This window comes from Papilio machaon, chromosome 22 (assembly GCF_912999745.1).
Source record: "Papilio machaon chromosome 22, ilPapMach1.1, whole genome shotgun sequence".
Classification (NCBI taxonomy): Eukaryota; Metazoa; Arthropoda; class Insecta; order Lepidoptera; family Papilionidae; genus Papilio; species Papilio machaon.
This window is the reverse complement of record NC_060007.1, coordinates 2,454,872-2,478,316: the sequence shown is the minus strand read 5'-3', so window position 1 is coordinate 2,478,316 and position 23,445 is coordinate 2,454,872. Positions and strand designations below refer to the sequence as shown.

Here is a 23,445-nt window from a genome sequence, read left to right as displayed (position 1 = left end):
GTACATATGTAAATCGAAAATCGAAAAACACATTGGCCCATGGCGGTATTAGAACCCCTGCAGGTTTCAAATCAAGTGCTTACTCCTGAGCCACCAACGCGATGTCTAAGAAATGCGTGCGTTAAATACAAAAACAGTTTATTTCTAACAGTCCTGTTTAGTTTTATGTTTAGACCGGCCGTTTAAAGGCCGTTATTAGTAAGCAAAATAATCAGTAGGTGATATTCATTCCAATACTAATTTGAATGAATAATTACCACATTATAGTCGAGCTCACGACACCTCGCGCTCCTATCTGAACCTTGCAAAGGTCATAATTAATTTAAAACACAATACACTGTGTACGCGTCAGTGAACACGATACGATTTCAAGTCCTTGCTATTCGAGATAGTTTTAGCAAGGTAGCGACTTATTTCCTATATATGTTATTTGCTGGAGCCAGTAATTATTCATGTACAGCGCTTCTATAATAAACAAAAAAAAACTTGACGTTTTTTACATTATTTTTGCATTTCAAAGTTTGAAAAACACCGAGTCAGTACAACGGGTAAGATTTTTTTTTAATTCCGAATTACAACATAATAGGTGACAATATAATATTAAGGAATACATATTATTAATTATACTGATTAAATTGATAAAAAAATCTGGTAATGATTTCTTTTTGTTTAAAAAGTTAATGACCGTTGAAACAAACTTGTTAAATAAATGAATCAATCAATTATATCGTTACTGCCACTTATCCGTTGACCTAGAGGGCATCTATTGTCCTTATAAACATTATCGTTTGAGTATTTACGATTTCCTTATACTATAAATTTATTTTACTTTGCGTGTATGTATTTGGTTGGCTTTATAATGTTTACTAAGGGTTATTTATTATTTTTACATGACCGTCTGTAAATTCTATTGTAACCTGTAGACTGTACAGTTGAAATAATTTAAACGACTGAGGATTCATTCTTCCTCCAACTGTCATACTCACGCTCGGGTTTCTAGTGTTATTGAGGTTCATGATCGAGCCCGATGTTGTAGATTGTAGTCGATGCTCCCATGTACCCATTATTTGCCATCTTCTGTTCATTAGAGGAGCTATATAGTATGTGTATTGTTTTTTAAAAATGGATTTTGACTCAAAAGATCAACCTCCCAGCTTTCTTTAGTCTTCATGAAATTAAAAATGTTTACATGTAGAATGGAATTTTACTGTAAATAAACACTTATCGCCAAATCTTCTTCATTAATATTGAGTTAACACCTCATTACGATACTATTCCACGCCTTGTAGAATGTTCTACAAATTAACAAAGTTAATTGTTGTTTTTTTATTTCTTGAATTTTAAACTCATGTAGCTAAGTTTTGTATCGTTAATTCGTCATTGATCGTAAAATAATATCAGAAATTCATTAATTTATTTATCTATTTACTGTCTGGTTTCATTGCCAAAATACCAGTACTAAAATATTTTGTTATCTCTGTATTTTTAAAGAAAAAAAGTAGGAAGGAAATACATAAGTCTTATGGTAGCGAAAACTTACGGTAATAGTGATTTGTTTAATATAATTTCATTACATTGATTAATGCGTGATGCATATTTATGTAAGTACACGCATTTACAATGTTATCGGCTGTCCTTATCATCGATATGAGTATTGTACTCCATGTAATTCCTTATTACGTCACTCCCTTTCTAGTATAAGGTATCGAGGAGGTAAGTTGATAAAATGCAACTCAGAAGAGTTAGAAATGCCACAGGGATATTGCGACTAGCAACGTAGCGAAATCGAATATGATGACCCTTTTACTAATCCACAATGTAGTCTCTATTTTATCAAAAGGATAACTATAACATAAATTATGGTTGTAACGCAACCTCACCTACACATCCGTACGTCCGGAACTTCAGCATGAAATCATATCTCCGCATTCCGCTCCAGACTTACTCTTTGCGGATTTGTAACGGAGGTTTATTGACGTTGATTTACATTGCGAGAAGAGCGATTCTCCGCATCCACCTCCGTTTCCGCTAAGAAAGCCTCCGTTACAACCCTATTATCATTAATAGCGTAGTGTAGTGGAGTTCTTCAGTTAAAAATGTAACAGCGTGCGTTACAAAAATGTACCTAGTGTAAAAGTACCCAAATATAGCCTTATCATTGTATTCTTTATTCTAGTCAAGTCGCTATTTTGGTTTTGTGGTGTTCGAAATCTATTTGCGTTTTTAGTGATGTGAAAATGGTCAAATATTATTAGCTGTATGAACTCAAGGTCAGCACTATTATGTAACGACGTTGGGTAGCAACCGATTAGGTTGTTCACACACCGCACACAATTCTTTTATTTGTTTACATAAACATTGCCATCTTATTTTTTCATATAGAATGAGTTGTGTGAAAAGTCTGTGTTTCGGTAGTGGAAACCCACGGTCAGACAGTCCGTTTAAATTTGCACAGTCGTGAAATAATTAATATTAATCTATGTATACGATTACGATTTTATGTAAAAGCAAAATATTGTATCACAAACCAGAGAATTTTTCATTCCATTTTTTTTTACCTCTAAGCTTGCACTATTTTGCTGTCGTTTTTCTCCTGATTTTATATTTAAGATCATACAGTAATCTAATTTTTATGACCTGAATTTAATACCGAAACGATTTGGAGAATTTTCTGTTATAATTATTACCTAAATTCCAAATTATATATCTTTTTAAGTCTAGGCGTTTTTTCATGATACACTTTTTTAATTGTTACAAGACCTTTGACAATCGAAGTTATATTGTTTGGGAATTTATGTCATGACCGAAAATATATGAAAGAAGTATATTTTCAATACTGAAGTATTACTAAAGGCATTGTGTCGATTTACCTGACCTGTATCATTGACTCATGTCATGGATAAATGGAAATATAATACTTGATACTCTTTGAAATATTATCTCATCTTCATTGTTTGTCAGGACGACAAAAGAAATATGGATAATCATGTTTTGTGCGTCTTCCTTATTTAGCGTTCGGTCGATAACAGGAATGTTTGTTTTTTGTTTTATTCAGCAATATGATTCTTTGACTCTAATAAATGTAAAGTATTTCGCGATTTATGATGTACGTACAACGTTAAATAATAAAAATTCCCTTCCCACTTCCCACATCCCATTTATCGAATGTCGTACAACAAATTTTCATCATGAAAACTGTAATTGAGTAACTACTATTTGTTGCTGTGACAAGTTTTCGATGTAATTAAATTGTGATCTCCACCTCCCGTTTCCCATCCCATTTGTCCCTCGGTCTCTTTCCCTTCCTCTTGTCGGTTTCCCCTAATGGTGATCGGGGCTGCTTTCCTTATTAGTCTCTTCAACTCGATACGTCATCTCTGCTCTTCTCTTGGTGTAGGTACTCTGATAATAATATTTTAAATGAGAAGACCTGATAACAGTCAGATTGTTTTAATATGTGTAAGATATAAAGACATACAATATAATGTATCAAATATGTTTAATTTGAATCACTTTAACATAACATAGTAAGACAATGCAGGACGATAAGGCGAGGCACGCGCTGCGTGTTTCGCGGGACGTCGGACACGGAAGCGTTAAGATAACAAGTTACGGTGGGTTTTCACTTACGTAACAAATTGTCATAGTGCAGTCGAAGAATACTTTTTGTTCTATATAGTAATATTTATTATTTTTACATTCACATAGACACCTGTCGGAAGTGCGTATAAAAACACACCTGCATACAGCTGTGTAAGTGGAATACAAAGAGCGTAACTAACTTCCAAACATTTATAAATTTCACTCAACAAATAGAAGTTAAGGGTCTTTATCATAATGGCCAAGTTCCGAATAAGCTACTTGACAAGCTACAAGCCATAAAAAATAATCTCTCTGGATCCTTTAAATGTACACGAAAAGTTATTTTATAGATTCGGAAAATTATTGGTCAAGGCATATTTCTCTAAGATACCTTGGTTGAGATACTTTACCTACTACATGTTCCTTGCTTTTTAAAGTATAAAATAAAGTTGCTATCCATGTCTTGATCATATAAAACAATTATGGGTTTATCTGCACTAGATAAATATTACATAGTGTTAATTACACTACTGTTTTAGTACAAATAATTATTACATTTACCTTTATAGTTAGGGCCGGCGTTAGGTAAGGGCACCTTATACGTACATACGTATGTGAATAACAGTCTCACATAACCCTGTTATATATCTTCCCTCAGGCATGGTAAAAAAGTAGAGGTAAAACCGTTACTGTTTATGGTTTCAAGGTATAAGAAGTTCAAACAATTGTCCCTTTTAATATGGAATGCCACCAATGAACGCGACTGTACAACACAACTGCTCTATGACACAATGTTTAGTATATTTTCGGTTTTAAAAACAACTGAAACTCACTATACTCTTTGACATAATGTCTTAGTTCTAAGAAAGAAAAAAAAAACTAAGCTGGTTTAAATCAGGAATATGTACTTAGAGGTAAATATAGTGTACTTTCTAGAATATTCATGATAGAAAATCGGATCGACAGACTTAGGAATCTGTATCAAGAGGCTTAGCCTCATTTGCAGCCATACAAAAGTGGTTGCATAAATGCACTGACACATTGGCATCGTTACCGCGTTTATACCTAGTTCCAATCCAAACCCTTAACCAAATATAACTAACCAAAATATAGTGAAACACTTTTTATCATATAGAAATATAACATTTTTAACCTTATTTTAGACTAGCTATCGCCCGCGACTCCGTCCGTGCGGAATTAATGAAAAACTTTATTAGTAGCGTATGTGTTCTTCCAGACTATGTTCTACATCTTTGCCAAATCTCATTGAGATCCGTTTAAACTTTCGGATTTATAATATTAGTAAGATAATAACTTATTTTCATATAGTTAAATTGTAGATTTATAAGTTATCGACAACTATGAAAATATTTGAATCTGAAATGTTACTACCCAGGAAAGTAATAGTTGTACTTTATGCCCGGGTTCAAAAAAGTTCATCACGATATTTTTATGACGTGCTAAGAGAAATATACATATATATGCTTGTTTATTATATTTATCCTCGCGACTTATGTTAATGCAGTACTAATCGATGGTAATTATTTCACGTGAGTATATGTAAAATAACGTGTTTACAACATAGCTATGAACATGTACCTATTTGCATTGTACAAAGTATTTCATCCCATCACTACTGTTCAAAAACATCTCCTAGGTTAATAGTTTCTAAATATACAGTGTAAACTCTTTATAACGAAACTCAAGGGACTGAGCATTTTTGGTCGTTATAGAGAGTTATCGTTATATGGAGTAAACAAAAAACAACCAAATTAACAAGTCAACATAATATAAACAATAATACCGATAATAAATATTTACTGCCTACAAATATGAACACATTTCTTCGTAATAGAGAATGGCGTATCGCTATAAAGAGTGTTTCAATATGTGAGTTTTAACGCAAACCAACCAAGTTGGGCTCACTTCAACATTACATATTGTTATAAAGGATAACGTAATAAAGAGTTAACACTATATTTCACAATTCGGCTTTATAATCGATTATAAAGTATGTTGAAAAACATTACAATAAATCACACACGCTTGATACCTTACCATGGATATACATTTCCAAAATTCATACAAGAAAATGGTATGTACTATTACTATTTGTATGATATGTCATCAGTAATTACAGCAATCGTCTTACCTTTTTTATAAATTATTTGGACAAATAAAATAGGACCCATCTATAGCTATTAAATATTTGGAAATTTCATTTTTTACGAACATTATTTCTAACTAATAAACAAAACTTGTTTTACAAAGATAAAATGTTGATAAAATTCGTATTTCGATTTTGTTTTTATCAGGCCGTTTACCCCAATCGGGTTAAAACATGCGATCGATTAAAAAATTATATAAGATTTGTGCACTTGCATTACAACGAAATACAATTAATAATTATTACAGCGAGGAAAAAATCCTTAAAAACCGGATTCCGAAACAGAATGACATTTGCACATGAATCCAGTTTTAAAAATTTTATTCTTTTATAGTATTTGTTCTGGCAATAAAATCCCTCTTTAAATGTGTTTTTGTCCGCTCGATGAACTGCGTAAGATTAAAATTGTTTGTAAAGGCGATGAAAAAAGTATGATTTCACAAATCTAAATTTAGTTTCAATTTTACTCCACCAGTATGATAAATTTCCTTATAATTATTATGACACTAGAATTTACTTCTAACATTGGACTGACCTTGTTTTGGAGCATTAAAATTGTGATCATTAAGTCTTGACCAACATATACTCTTTTGCAATACCAGAATAAAATAATAATAGATCAAAGTACCAAGAACGTATGTAACAATCTTGATACTTTAAATCCTTCGCCGGGGTGAGACCACATCGGGGTTAAGAGTTTATTGCACATTAACAGAGATATAACTGACCACAACAAAGCACAAACCTCAATCGCAACCCGGAATACATAAACAATTAAATAAAAACAAATAACAAAGTAATAATAGATTATAGGTTATTGACATGACACGACACAGGAAAATAGATTGTGAAACTAAACAATCAAGGTTTTCAAGTTAATTTATAAAAAGTTATGACAGATACACGATAATATGCATTCAGAATTATGTTATCTGTGTTTTGTCAAAGTTAATGAAAGGGATGACGATATGTTTTAAACAGGGATTTTGGTCTTAGAAACCAACGATAAATTAATCATTTATTCGAAATTAGCTACTCAAATATTGTCTATATCTAGGAGCGAGTGAGACAAATGCTTAAGAACTTCAGGTACGAGAGACAACATTTCTTCTTTAATTTTTGTATTACACTGTTTGTTACTAACTTCAGGTATATAGAGATTGAAGGCGAATATTATACATATGTATCAAAAGTGACAATGGAAACGTTTATAAAAATAGTGTTAAAAGACGTGATATTTGCACAGCGGCCTTTGGTATTGCAACATCTGGTTCCCGCCTTTGTAATACTTTGTGTGTTTTTTTTAATCTATATTCATTTATACAGTAAATATACTGACCTAAGAAGCTATTGATGATATAATATTTAGAGTAAAAGTTAAGAAGTTGGATGTATTCGAATTATTTATTTTTAAATGTTCGTGTTTTTTCTTGATTTTTCAGTCAGTCTTTGGATAATCATAAAATGAAAATGTTTAAACAACATGCTATTTAAAAATGAAATAATATAGTGATAACTCTATTTCGGGCGTTTCTATTTCCTATCACATTGCTCGATTAAAAAATAAAACAGTTTGTGTATATAAATTTAAATAGAAGTAGGTAACTCTGTTTCAGTAACAAAAAAAGACTAATCTAAACTTCGTAATAACGAAAGAAGCATGTAATTAAATTTTATTCTTATTTTATCTTTGTAATTTTTATTTTTATTATTTACTTATTTTTGCAACCATTCCTTATAAGGTGCAGCTTATGTTTGGATATGGTCAGGACAACAGTCGAACCCACGACTGCTAGATCGTATCCGTACCCTTAATCACTATGTTATTTAAAGAAAAAAGGATCACATTACACTGTAAAAATAAATATATGCAGAAATTCTGTATCTTATTTAATCAGTATTGTAGGTACCTATTATTAGAGACAATACGTGCTCTTAGTTATAACGGATATCAAGTTACAGAGTATAGCTACAGCCTTTCAAAGAAAGCTTTTTCAGCGAGAAAGCAAAATGTCACAGTGTAGTGTTACACAGAAGTACAAAGACAACAGCATTATCTCGTGGTATAAACTTTCATGCCCTCATAATAATACTTGTCAGTATAGAATACAATAGTGTATTGGATGACATACGATGAGTCAACGTTTTGCATAGCCCGTTTTGAATATAATGCAAAGTTATTTAATTTATTTTAATTAGTTGCGACATCAAAATAACCTACATTATACACTTTGAAACTGTACTAATTCTAAGACTTTTTTACCTAGTATATAAGAAAAGGGAGAAGAATAAACTGAAAATTTTGACATACGATTGTTTACGTGGGAACCATCAAGACATAGACGAACCATGTTTTATTATCATTTATTATTTTATTTTATTCCTTACGAAGTTCTTAAGTTTCTAGAGTATGTTTTAACGAGAACTACCGATTCGTTGTTGAATCGCCGTATGTGTTTGTAAAACACTCGTAACGGGTAAACAACTGTCCTAATTAAACTAACCGCAGTTAAATAGTGTAATTAAAATAGTATTAATATGGGTTTCGTCAGTGGAAACTCGCCGTAATTAATATTACATCAGTGGAAATGCAGATGTGTACTTAATCTAAATGAACATCGATTTTGTATCTATTAATAAAAACGTATCGAGATCGTCATACCTTCGTCTGCAAATGTTTTGAAATGTGTTAATGAAATTTAAATAAAAAGATTGTTTAGATGAGCTGATACGGAGTGCCAATGTTTAATAATATATCTGTATATAGCGTTGCCAGGCGTCCGGATAAAGCCGGACATAGGTAGGCGATCAAAAGATTGCGTGTCCGGCCAAAATAAACGGTTTTCCGGCTTTTGTTAGGCTTTTTACATTTCCCAAACGAGAGTGTACCTAATAATACTGAGACAAAATCCTAAATAATATAGGGTGTCCGACTTTTCTACCCAAATGTCCGACCAAACTGGCTGTTCTGTCCGGCTAGTAGATTTGGCGACCTGGCAACCCTATCTGTATAATATAGCTGATATAAATATATCTACATATCTTTCTAATGTTAACGTTGAACAGAGAAGAATGTCTGTACATAGAATGGCGTGGAGAATACTCGTTGTAAAATTATGTTCAATCTTGTATATGGAATAGTTTGTTCTCTCTGTTATAAAACTGATTTTTAGCAACGGTCTGATAAAGCATGATGTCGCCGAAATTATTAGTTTCAATGTCTAACTACCCCAAAGTGGTCTAGGCTATGTTTTTTTGTATTTCAGTTATATCCGAATTAACAAGGTTTATCCTCAACGACAAAGCAACGTAGTTACGTCGATATAGGAAATAGTCAAGAAGTCAAGGTCGTTTTGTAACACGTTGTAAACAAACAAGTCTAGGAAACTAGACAAATAGTAAACAAAAAATATAAGCACTGGTTTGTATTTTAATTATTCAATGCACGCGATCGTGGGATAAAGTGCTTTTATTTAATATCGATATTAAGTAAAATATATTAAAGATTTTGAATAAGACAGGAAACGTAAATGGTGTACCGTCGAAGAATTTAATTTCTAACCCATAAAGTGTTGTCATGTTTTTCTTTCTTTATTTGATTCCCACAATTCAATTAGGTGGAAAACTTGACTAAGCAAAATACGTACGTGCTCAATTATAGGTTTTATGCGATCCTAAAGAATAGCGAATTTAATTTTTGTACCTTTTGTATACAAAATTTGAATCTTGAGTTGGAATGTACAGTATATATTATTTTTACAATGTAAGTTGTATCCTTTCATTCAATTCACAATTAGAACCATTATAGTCGGCGACACGACATGCATACAAGCCACAGTTGTCAGTTACTAAAAAATTGCACCGGATATCCATAAAAACGTCAACCATACGATGATTGAATGGAACCAGGTGGAACTCGTGCTGAGGCGTTCATTTTACAGTTGTCTTATTATACGGCAACATTTTTGTACTTACACCTCTTTACGCGGTTTACAAAAAGATTAAGATTAGTTTTTGCGAGATTCATTTACAAGACATGTTGTTATCTCTGTTTTATTAAAGATAATGAGAAGGATGCCAACAATTAACCACGAGGAAAACCTTCGTTTGTAGATTAATTAGCTGCATTTATTTATTAATGCCTGATACATTAATTACTTAATTAGTCACTTTCTAACAAGGTCAATGAACTGTTTGACAGAGTTACAATTCATTGTCTTTAATAAACAAACTCATCATGTTACATTCTCAGTAAAAATACGAAATGATGACAAATCTTATGTGGTTGTCACAATAGGGTCGCGTTGACAGTGGTCATTGTAACCTAATTATTTATGAATTGGTTGTGATCCGCAGTTTTTCCGGCTGCGGCTACTGCACTAGGCGCTAGTGTGCTATTATAATTTAGTTTGACCTATGCTCACCGGGCTAATTATCCTTTTCGGTCTATGTTTTACGAATCGTAAACTTTGAAATCTGTACTAACACCTAGATTTTAAGTTTTGCTGTAATGTTGCGCCGAGTACATTTACAGTGGTTATTTTGTTATCATTGACCCATAGCGTTGCGAAATTCGATCTCGTTGACTTGTCACATGTGAGTCTCGGATGTGTTAAGGTCGTAAGTAAACGTTGCAACACATACGAGTGACATTTGCCGTGTGACATTTTAAAGTTCGATAAAAAAAGGTACACTTTTGGTACTCTAAATATTGAAATATAGTTTTACTGAAAGCTACACAGTTACTAAGAAATCTTCCTTAGTGTAGTATTATGATAAATCTTCACTATGTGGCTCCCTTAGTGACTAAATAATTCGTAATGTGGCTGTTAATGAGGAAAGAAAAAGCCAATACCTCTGTGATCTTGCAGCACCTGATCGGTTGCCGTTAACAAAAGAGTAAGATTGAAATAAAATCCACGATATTGAGCTGTAATGTTTACATCTACACAAATTCATGATTGGGGAATTTAAAAAAGAAATTATCCGTATACAAGTCTCGAACATATATATATATATATATATATACATTGTTATATAAGCATTAGGAAGACAATGACTGTATGAAGTTTACAAACCATTGTTCCCAATTTGTTTCCGTCCATCTTACTTGTCACCTTCAAGGTGCATTTTGTTTACTTACAATGTCAAAATAGTTTCTTATTACGTCATCCAATGCAAAAACATTCATACAAAAATATATTGTCATCTCAGTTTTTTTTTGAGGATGACAGAGAAAATAACACGTCCTTCCATCAAGCTACCTCTTTTTACATTTTTTAAGGTAGATGTGTAACGTAACACATTTTTGATAACTCATTTAAAAAAATACGAAAGTACATAAAAATTTATTCTTATAAAACTAAAATGGCAAAAGGCCTGATGTCATTTGAATTTTCAAATCTATTTTTTTTAAAGCTTGATGGCACTTTAACGGAATGGATCCGGGCAGAAAACGGAATACACGTGCTTTAGTCGTTCATGCGTTATATTTTAATTGCAAATACACCTAACCACCTGAACTTTGTATATCAATAAAGTTGCTTCGTTAGAAGCTGACAGTAATTATTTTATGATTTTAGTTTACATAAAATAATGTCGTATTTTAACTGTTAAATATGGCACAGTGCGAAATGACTAGTACTTGTTAAATTATTAAATGTCACGAACTGTTGACCTACGAACAGCATTATCAACATTCCCGGAAACAAATCCAAAAACGAAATTTCTTTATCGACTTATCTGTAGACGTTTTATAGACTTGAGATATTTTGAATAGGATAAAAACTGACCCATTTCAAAACGACGAATGCACTGTAATGTGTAAATCAAGTGTTTTTATCAGATAACTAGACTAACTGACTCTTAATCCTTATTGCTTTCGTTTAAAGCTAATATTTGTCAGGCTAAATGTTGACTATGATAAACCTTCCCTATTAAAGATTAACCCATATCCCTATCAGAGTATCCATATTTACGAAACTGTTAGTATGTCAAGGATGTTTTCTGTTGGTGTTTGTACAATTATTGTTGAAAGTTAGGCTTTTGTAAGAGAAACTCCAGTTTTATACAGCGACATTTTAATTTTGTTTTATAATGAAGACGAGAAAGAGAAAGGTCGCCTATCTAGGACATGTTCTACGGCACAAGGAATACGATCTTCTCCAACTTATTATGATGGGCAAAATTGCAGGCAAAAGACGCACTGGACGAAGAAAGAAATCGTGGCTGCGTAATATCAAGGAGTGGACGAATGTTGCCAGCGTGGAACATTTATTTCGCTTGGCACAAGACCGGCAAAAGTTCACTGCGCTGACGGCCAACCTCCATTAATGGAGAGGCACTTAGAGACAGAGAGAGAATAAAGACATTTTATTTTGACTAGCCTTAGTTATTCCGCCTAGTAACTCCGCGACTTCATCCGGATGAATGGATAAAGCCATTTGAACTATTTTCAGCATTAGCATCAATTTTTTTTTGCCTGTATATTTTATTTCTATAGATTTTCAAAGCCGAAACATTAGTAATTATACATATAATCAACATTCTTAATATCAAAAGGTTTTCCAGTGTTACGTTGGTGAAAACTAACCGTTAATTAGTTAATTTTTAAAACTGTAAAGTTGATATTTCATAATGATTACGTTTATCGATATGCTTACTAGTAGTGAAAACAAACATGTAACAATAGATTGTGTAAATGTTATACAAGTTGTTGCCCAGAAAGCATTGTTGGCCTAGCTCGCTTATATTTCGATAACTCGAGTAGTTTGCAGTAATCACTAGTCAAAACTGGTATAGTCACACGATGAATAATAGAGGTCGTGTAGAACATTAGATTGCTAAATGTTACTTTAAGGTCTATAAAAATATTATCATTATCAACATCAGCAAACCCTATTATCTATGGAGAATAACAGTACCAATGTACTACTCTTCCATACATCTTTATTAGGGTCCGTTCACAAAGACACAAGTTCATTTTCGTTATAAAACTCATCATCTCCCTGTCATTATCCTATTTCGTATTCCAGATTGATCTATTTTCCATCATCTGAGTCGTCCCTTATTGATCATCATGTAGGTAGGTGTTTTTATCGTATAAGTACTACGAACATTGAACTAATTAATATAAATAACGACTATATTTCAATGGTTTCACTTTAACAATAAACTAAGATTGCACAATACAAGGGTTTCGCAAATACTCTGTGAGGCAATTAATTGATTTTGCAGGAGTAATTAAATTGCTGCAAGTTGCGGCACAATGGGAGTAATGATGTTCAAACGTCAGAGAATTATATTGTTTGTCGAGCTAAGGTACCCTTTAAAAGAGGTTGCAATAAGCTGATACCAAAGTATCACATTATGGAAGAAAACATCGGGAGGAAACTTGAAAAGAACCGTAACTTAAGTAGGTTCTAGCCCACTCGGTATGAGTTGTGGAAGATGATAACGAAAGTAAGGTCAACATTTTTCAGCACACTACTAATAACTGGGTTCAACGAATAGAACCACGAGAGATAAATGAAGCATTATAATTTCAAAGTTATGCATAGACTTTTTTAAAAAGAACCAGTTAAAATTTGAACTGTTAAATATTGATCTACTTTAAAGTTTAGTTCAAATTTATTTATTGTTTATAGAGTTCATAAAATAAATGGATTTGCACAATACAGTTAACAATGTCGTTTGTTACTCTTCATTCATAAACTAAATAAAACTAAAAAATCTTATTTCTTTTTCATACGGATATCGTTGCGATGTTTCTAGATCTACAAAAAAGGTCAATTAAGATGTGTCCGCTCCGTTTGTCGGAGTGATTGCGAACCGCAAAAACCTCAAGCCGAGGAAGCGTTCTGTCTCACTGATGGTAGAGATTATGGCGTTCGTTCACGTTCCTACTCCTAAATTACTATCCAACGAAGTGAAATGATAGTTCACGCAGCTCAGCATAATTTATAATGCAAGTTGCGGTCAATCAACTTGCTTTTGAAATTATGCTGTTCATTTTATATTCAATTTGTTTATTACAAAATCAGAATTCTTAGTCTATTAATCTACCATTTTCCTCACAATCTTTTTAAAAGTATGCAACGGAAAAAGCTGAAGTTTTTTCAATGTTGTACAGAAATAAAATTCCTACAGCTCTAATAAATTACGATAAAACATGTTTCAATTGTATAACGATTACGACTTCCTTCCACGTTACGCAACCTTCGTTCCTTTGTCTAATAAAAAAACAAAAAACTATAGCACAATACAAGCCAGTGTCAATGCCACACCATCATTAGGGTCCAAGTTCGTGCCCTTGGGTCGACCTCTGGTGGTAGCACGCAAGGGGCGAAGCTACCCTTTCTGTAAGGCCAACCACTAATGTCGGTACCATTTCGTATCGACATGTTTATTAAACAGTTTGACATATTAAAAAAGTCGATATCGATGTCTACCTATATCATTTTACAAATAACACCTGAGTGTTATAAATAGGGTAACGCCAAATTCCAACCAAAAGGGTTTACTGTTACATAAATTCATTTTTTTAACAAGGTATAGTGTAGTAAGTGTCTTTTACAGATTTATCAGTAGGGTATGTAAGCAAGCACTAGTTTATTCGATATTTAAAAAGAAAGCTGATAGCACAATATGTAAAGATAATATTGCATTTCCTGAGTGTCAACTATTGGAATAGGTGACTGTTAAAATATGAATGTCTTATCACTAAAGCACTACCAGGAAATTAAGCCATTTTCTTTTAATTTTGATATATAATTTCTGGCCTTTGGCAATTAGAAAGAATTGACAATCATCTTCTATCTCAACCAATTTAGTGCGACATTGCAAGTTATACGTTAATTATGTACTAATTAATTACTTATCGTCAATTAGTAATATGGAGCATGATTTAAATTTAGGTTAATCAGGTTATAAAGAAGTGAAACGAGGGTAATAAATGTTTTCATCTGATGTTTATTACTTTCGTACAGTCGTTGTCAAATTTATTGGTGCATAAAAATATTTTTAACGAAGTTTAAACTGAATTTACTGTGTTACATATAATTCAATTACCGTGAAATTCGATTGCTGTAATACTTTTATACAAAATATTCGTTTTTTAAAGAGGATTTTAAGGAGAATTATTAGGAGCAATTCTAGACTTTTAACAATTATCTACTATAAATTACGTGTGTTTTTCCTTTTGAAGGAGGTGTTTGTACTTGTCTGTGAATATATCAATTTGTTAATTTAAATATTTATGTTTTATTTAAATAAAAAGAATAATATCGATAGTAAAATATGAAGGCACATCACTATACTACACAAGTCGATTCACCACCCCCACGGTCGTAGTGAAGGACATTCCTAGCTCAGTCATGGTCACCATAACCTCGCAGTAATGACCACTATAACAAACTTCCGGGACTTTCCTCGCTTTTACGGAATTGCTTTTATGACTTCTGATTGAAATTTGATTTATGTACCTTCAATTTGGATTAGTACATAATAGTACAATCAGAAGTAATATGTAATATGTTTTTCAGTTTCGCAGAAATAAGATAACGTTCGATAAGTGCTATTATATTTATCAACGTTAACGTTTCTGATAAAGAAAATCTGAGCCTGTTTTTCGAAGTTTAATATTAAATTATTATGATTAAATAAAAAAATATATTGGATGACATTTATTATAAACTTTTTTTTTTATTATACTTTTAATTTTTATCATCTATATTGAAAGCGGAACGAAATGTTTTATCGTAGTGCATTCGTGTCGCATACCACATACCTTAAGTGCATTATGTTTATAGCAATAAAATTGGCAGATTACATTTTTCTTGTGGCAACCGCGATAACGGTCATTCACCTCGGTAGCCCGCGAGGAAAACGTGTGGCAACACTGGAATATAATATGATACTTATCTGAACACGATTATATACATTATCTGGCATAAGTAGACTTCGTCCTGAGCCTGCGTTCTGCGAAACTCCACTGCCGTAACCCTCTAACTTATAATAAAGCATGTTGCTCTGTTATTTTAAGATGAACGAGAGCGATGACATTTTGTTTTTGTATGAGTGTTCCGCAGTGGAAACGGAACTTGTGGAGGTCACAAACAAATTATGTCCACGTTAATTCTCAACGTGATGCATGGTACTGATTGCGATAAAAATAAGATCTAGATATTTTGTTACCTTCAATGCGATTTAAATGAATTGCAAACAAGGTATTTAGATAAATCGTACACGTTGCGTAAGTTTTTCCAACTCGCATACGGAAGTACGTACATACAAATGGTTTGTGTTTATATGCGGAACATTTGGCGACATTATCCGCGTATTAATTTTGTAATCATGGTATTATTAGATTCAAACTTTATGGCAGCTCGTTGTTAGTTGCGAGCACTTGTTATCCCAACCCTAGATAGAAATCCACTGCAGGAAGACTGTATTAATCCATATTGTCATACCTTTCATTTTTAGACCAAAAAAAAAATGTATTAGCAAGTGTCATGGAAGTCGATACTCACAGTAATATTGTGTTGTTGCTAAGCGTCTCGTGGTAAATTTCGAGCCTCGATAAAATTTGAATAGCACGATACTATCAACTGTTTGCGATTTGTTAATATCTTCACGTATAGCCTTGTTATGTTAGGAAGTCTGTTTATAGTTTTATGTAGGTTTTTATGTAATGTTTATACAGCGTTAATTTGGGGTTTGGAGTTTCATTGAATTGATAACATTTAAATGTTTTTGTTTCGTGATTTTATTATTTACTTTAATTTAAAATGTATGATGTGTAACATACCATTTATATGTGTTAGCAATGTCCGTATAATCTTATTTTATCATAACAATGTATGTTGTACGATCTTGCATGTAAACCTCCATAGATAACTCGCGAAAAATATTACCCTACTCTCACTTGGGGAAAAAGCAAGCAATAACAATGCCTTCTTTAAGAATAAAGTGATTAAAATGTTAGACCACATTAAGTAAGGCATTTTAAATATTTCCATCCTGTATGAAATGTACTTCTTATGTTTGTTTTAGAGCATCGATCGATGTAAGTGTAGAATCCTTAGAACAAAGGCAATTGACCTAGTGCGGCGGCTTGCCAAGACAATAGCCGCTCGCTGTCTGTCTTTTACCCTCATTATGTTGCAGTTGCCAACTTGCATAAGCCTTATACAACCTTATAAAATTTTTAGTAGCCAAAATCAAAGATATGTTTGTAGTCAACTCGCCCTTATTGGGTCATCGTGTTTGATAGTCAAGTCATCCGTAACTTAAGGTAGGATCAGGTTAATAAGGTTTATGACATGATGATTTAAGAATATGTCAAGAAACAAACGTTAAATAAAATAAACCCGCATGACGCTATGATTCTCCAAGAATTAATCTGAATTAAACAATAGATTAAACATAAAGATATGCCCGAAAATAAAACATTGCCCTTCCGTCATAAAAAGCTATAAAACTAGGAGAGTTCTTATTTACTTCCTTCAACAAATTTTGTACACTCAGAAAGAGATCTGAAGACACCTCTATGTGCAGAAGCAGGCAGACAAGGCAGGTAGTTGATGGTAGTGATAGTAATATGATGATGATGATGTAATCCCGGCCGATATCGGCCACGGCGACTGTCTTCAACTCCGGTTTTGTCGTTGATGTGCTCGCATGTGTCTTATGTAGCTAAAAATGTATACTGAGAATAAAGGAGTGTGCCTATAATATAATATTATTAACAATATTTCCTACTTTTTCTTCAAATTCCTTGTATTTATCAACTATTTACATAAAGTTTAGCTTTTAAATATATAATTACATAAGTATTAGTACAGTTACGAGCGTTGTTTCAGCAACTAGTTAATCGTAGTACGCCTTTACACGACACCGCCGTTTTCCTTTTATGATGTGGTTTTTACTGCGCCCCAATTTCCGCCCGGCGAGCGACTTTGACTAGGGTCACCATGCTTTGGAACAAAGATTGGATATGGAATAAATTTAGTATTATTTTTCAAGCGTTGACTTCAGATAATATATAATTGAAATATATAACTCACTAATATGTGGTAGGTAGCTTGTTATTTGATGTCATACATGATGATTATGTAACATTTTGTAAAAAGTTTAGTTATTGCTACTTAAATATCTGTATTAAATTAAAGGATATGAAAATGAAATGAAAAATGAATAAGTAAGCGCGGAATAAAAAAATAATAAGTAGCCTATATGTTCTTCCAGACTATGATCTACTTCGGTGTCAAATTTCATTCAGATCAGTTGAGCCGTTCTGAAGTAACCTTCAAACAAATATCCATCCACACATTCGCATTTATAATATTAGGAAGATTTCTATCTTTCACAATACACTACTATACAAAGAAATACCCCAATGTCTTCAATGGTATGCAGTCCTCGTCACATGTATAGATGTACAGTTATGTGAAATATCTGTTTGTTGTATAAAAAGCTTTTGCCCGCGACTTCGTCCGCGTAACTAAACTAAACTAAAACAAACTAAAAAAAACTAAGTAAGTAGCCTACGTTGTTCTTCCAGACTAAGTATTACATCTGTGCCACATCGGAATCCGTTAAGCCACTTTAAAGATATTTAGTAACAAACATTTATCTATCCAAACTTTCATCCATCAAAATTAGTGTGATTTCTTGTCACCCTAGCCCTAACATAATGTTAGTAGGTACTTAGTCCTTTATGATGGTTTCATGAGCTATTTCCTCACACCAACCACGTGGTTTTTATGCGTTTCGTTTTTATTTAAAGGTCACGATGTAGATAAGAATTAAACATAAGTACAAGTGTTTTGTTTGATTGATATTTTTTCTCGAAAAAAAAAATCGAAGTGCAAAGAGTAATCGGATAAGATGTTTGCGTTACATAGAGTAAGGTGTGAAAAAGAATTAAATATTTTAATAACTCAAATCCTTACTTCCTTACTAATATTATAAATGTGAAAGTAACTCTGTCTGTCTGTCTGTCTGTCTGTCTGTCTCGCTTTCACGCAAAATCTACTGAACCGATTTAAATGAAATTTTGTACACAGATAGTCTAGAGCCTGAGGATGGACATAGGCTACATTTTAACGCGAAAAGGGGGTTGTAAGGGGTTGAAAGTGGGGGGGGAAAGTTTGTATGGAATTATCGTCATTTTTACAGGTAGAAGGTTGAAACTTATTTTCAAGGCAATTTGATAAAGATAAATATGAAATTAAATTTTTGTAAAAATTTTACCCCCAAGGGTGTTAAATAACAATAGGGGGATGAAATTTTGTTTGGCAAAATATTCGGTTTTGGTGAATGTTTTGTTTAATATGCTTTACTGTAACCCGTACCAATATTTAGTCTAGAGCCTGAGGAAAGACGTAGGCTACATTTTAACGCGAAAAAGGGGTTGTAAGGGGTTGAAAGTGGGGGTGAAATTTTGTATGGAATTATTGTTATTTTTACAGATTGAAGCCTGAAACTTATTTTCAAGGCTGCTAATTTGATATAGATAAATACGAAATATAAATTTTTGTAAAAATTTTACCCCTAAGGGTGCAAAATAATAATAGGGGATGAAATTTTGTTTGGCAATATGTTTGGTTTTGGTGAATTTTTTGTTTAATATGCTTTACTGTTACCCTTACCAATATTTAGTCTAGAGCCTGAGAAAAGACGTAGGCTACATTTTAACGCGAAAAAGGGGTTGTAAGGGCTTGAAAGTGGGGGTGAAATTTTGTATGGAATTATTGTTATTTTTACAGATTGAAGCTTGAAATTTATTTTTAAGGTTGCTAATTTGATATCAATAAATATGAAATTACATTTTCGTCAAATATTTACCCCCAAGGGTGCTAAATAACAATAGGGGATGAAATTTTGTTTAGCAATATGTGAGGTTCTGGTGAATGTTTTGTTTAATAAGTTTTGCTGTTACCCTTACCAATATTTAGTCTAGAGCCTGAGGAAGAACATAGGGCCCATTTTAACGAATGAAAAAGGGTTTGTAAGGGGTTGAAAGTTTGTATGGAATTATCGTCATTTTTACAGTTAGAAGCTTGAAATTTCTTTCTAATGCTGCTAATTTGATATAAAAATATTAAATTAATTTTTGTAAAAATTTTTACCCCCTAGGGTGCTAAATAACAATAGGGGATGAAATTTTGTTTAGCAATATGTGAGGTTTTGGTGAATGTCAAAACACATTTAATATGTTTTGCTGTTACCCTTACCAATATTTAGTCTAGAGCCTGAGAAAAGACAAAGGCTACTTTTTAACGCAGGAAAAGCGTTGTAAGGGGTTGAAAGTGGGGGTGGAAAATTTAATGTAAGTGTCGTCATTTTTACAGTTAGAAGTTTGAAACTTAAGCCGCGTTCACATTTGCCTGACGTGTTGTGTCGTGATGCGTCAGAAAGGTATCGGTCTCATACAATTAATATGGTTGCGTGCACACTTCTCTGACGCAGTGTGTCGTGATGGCTTGTGTCGTGTCGCGTCAGTAGCGATCCCGGTCCGCGTCAGTTGGGTGAGGTGCGGGGGACGGCGCAGCGACACGACACAGCGGGTCGGACTAGTGTGCACGCGCACGTGTCGTGTTGTGACGCGTCAGATGGTATGGACGACGAGCTGATCGAGTACGTACGACAATATAAAGCGATTTATGATACAAAATGTAAACAATATAAGGATCAATCTATTAAAACTAAACTATCTTTTTGTATTTACTGGATGTATCCAATATCTTCTTCTCTTTTTTGTTTTATTAGAAGTGTTGCCAGTGCCAATAACTGCATATCTTCTTCATAATCTGAATCCGAATCGGATGATTCATGAAAAAACATTGCGAATGTGTAAACTCTCCGAGAGCTATAACGGAACTGATTAAAAATGCGTCATAACGCGTCACATAGATGTGAACAGTAGCCATCACGACAGAAAGCATCACGACACGACACGTCAGGCAAATGTGAATGCGGCTTTATTTTTTAGGCTGCTGATGTGATATAAATAAATTGTCATTTGAAGTTTGTAAGAGTTTTACCCTCAACGCTGCAATATTACAAAAGGGAATAGGGGATGAAAGTTTGTATGGGAATATACGATTTTATGTGAATATTTTGTAAGTTTAATATGTTTTGTTGTAATTTTTAATAAGTTTAAGTAAAATACCACAACAACAAAATTCATGCCAGTAACCCAGAAGGGTAGGCTGAGACCCAGGACCAGACATTTGGAGCGGTCCTGGCACACCTCTCTCTATGTTAAGTAAAATGATTAGTCTAAAAAAAATTCTATCCGAAGACAGAATTTCACGCGGACGAAGTCGCGGGCACAGCTAGTATATTATAATAATATATACGCATGGTGTATGTTTCATTATGTAAAATTCAAAATAGCATACCTAGATAAAAGAAAATCACGTGATTTTTGTAAACAACAATGGGATTATATCGAATAAAATATTTTTATTATCTATATATGATTGATATGTTAACACATACGTCACAATCCATAGATTATTGTGAACTATTTTATGCGTTTTGCGGTCGACGGCCTAAGGTCATTGTACTACATCTATTTTTAAATTTTATGCCACGTTAACGTCTTATTGCGAAATACTATTAATAATTGGTATACCTATACATGCAATCGATAACTGACTACAATTTTGCTTAAAAATTGATAAAAACATATTCAATTAATTTACTATTTATTTGTTACTAATAACGAAGAAGAATAAATCAAATTATAGATTTAATTTTATTTTGATTTAACTAAATTTATTCTTTTTTGTTTCAGTTGCCTGCTGCATCAAAGTTTCTCGCCGGTTATGGGGCAGCGGTGGACTACCAGACAATTCTGAGAGCCTAGCTGACCACAAAAATGCGGGGAGAGGCTGCGTCGATTTTATGACGAAAACTCTCTCGTAAAAATCTATACATATCGTATTTACATTCGTAGATAGAACGCGAAATCGGATTATCGAAGAATCTGTATAAAGAATACCCAAAAGTCGACGTTTCGGCCGATAACGATAACTTAATCTGTCGAGACCGTTTTCTTCAACCAATAGCGTGATAGCAGTCGATAGTTTTTTTATAAATCATATAGTGAAGATCCGTGGTAACATCGAGACGTGTAGTGTTGTGTGTTCGAATGTGCTTTGTATTTTAAAATGCGTCGTGAAGAGATGTGGTCACAGTTAGCAACCCTAGGCTGGGTTGCAGTTATGGTCGGTTGCCACGCCCCCGCGGGAGAGTTCGCGGGGTCGAGATTAGCGACCGCGGATGACAGGTTCAGTGATACATTCACTGCGGCCTACATTAACATCACGTACCCGAACGAGCATGGCAAGCTTTACACGGAAACCTCGGAGGTGAGTTGTTTTTAATGTTTTTACGTCATCGTATTGAGAGTTAATTCTTATTACGTCATCACGTGATAGTGCATTCTTAGTAGGTCAATTCCCATTCGCTTGTAACAGTTATTTTTACTTAATGATTATGTTATGGTTAATGTAAACGGTCTGCTGCAAATAGAATATCGACAGTTTTAAAAGGTCGGTTTAACGGCCGCTAGTATTTTTTGCGACAATGCAAACTTATCTTCCTCACGCAATTAAATAAAAAAGTAAATTCAGAAAGCAAAGTATGTAAGTATGTTATTGATTTTTATTCTATTTTAATTAAGTGTTAACGACCTTATTAAATTATTTATTTTATGAGCAAAACTAGACATATTAATAAAGAAATCTAGTAAGTTCTATGACTTGAACAGTTCTACATTTACTAAGATATTAATATAATTTGTACCTAAGGGTGGCAGGTAAAAAACTGTCTATGTAAATTTCAATATAAACTACGCAGTACAATTTAATTATTGTCTATGATAACTTTCTTAACGATAAATATTTTAATAGATAGATAGGGGCACATTTTTAATATATGTGCTGTAGCATTATAATCCGATAAGTTGCTTACGAAGCACCTTTATTGCATTACCGTGAGTTTACATAACGCGTTAGATATTAATGCATTCTTCGTTAATTATATAAACACGCTCATCCCTTACGTATTATATAATGCAATTAACAAGGAATGTACAAGACGGACAAAGCGATCGATACATCGTCCTAAACAACCATTTACTTTGCTCGCTGCTAATTTAATTTATTTATAATGTGTACATTTATGTATTTTAATAAAGTAAACAAGAATTAATGAATTTATAAGTCGCGATCAGTGCACGAATAGTAATTGATCTGCCTAGAAGAGTTAAAAAGTTCTTAGATCTCTTTTCCACTAATGACCAGCTGTATGCCATCGTTATTTCTATAGCGGTCGCATGTCTCATTGAGGTGACTGCAGTAGTTAAGTGGAAAATGATCTTAAATTTCGCTAATAAGTTTTATAGCTTTTTGTAGCTGTATGTAGTAGTGTATTTACATTTTCGACAGCCAAGTTGAATTCCACTGTGAAGATCTATATTAACGAAGAATTCGTGTTTTAAAAGACGAAATGTGATATCTGCCAATCTGACAAACGCCTAGATACCTAGTCTTTGTATATGTGACATGAAATGTAATGTACCCATTATCCCTAAACAATGTTCCACATTACCGCATTGCATAAGATCCGTGTTATCACATTTAGACGTGCGAGTACAAACTTATCGTTGTATTTACTTACAC

The 23,445-nt window shown here is 33.1% G+C and overlaps 1 protein-coding gene across 1 annotated transcript in view; it reads left to right on the top strand.

Moving 5' to 3' along the window:
* Window positions 1–23,445, top strand: part of LOC106712531 (protein goliath) — a 57,615-nt gene that overhangs the window by 12,680 nt on the left and 21,490 nt on the right. Inside the window, exon 2 of the mRNA XM_045683503.1 lies at window positions 21,555–22,131. Coding sequence (XP_045539459.1) covers window positions 21,931–22,131 — 201 coding nt within the window. The 5' untranslated portion in view covers window positions 21,555–21,930. The remainder of the gene's footprint in view (window positions 1–21,554; window positions 22,132–23,445) is intronic.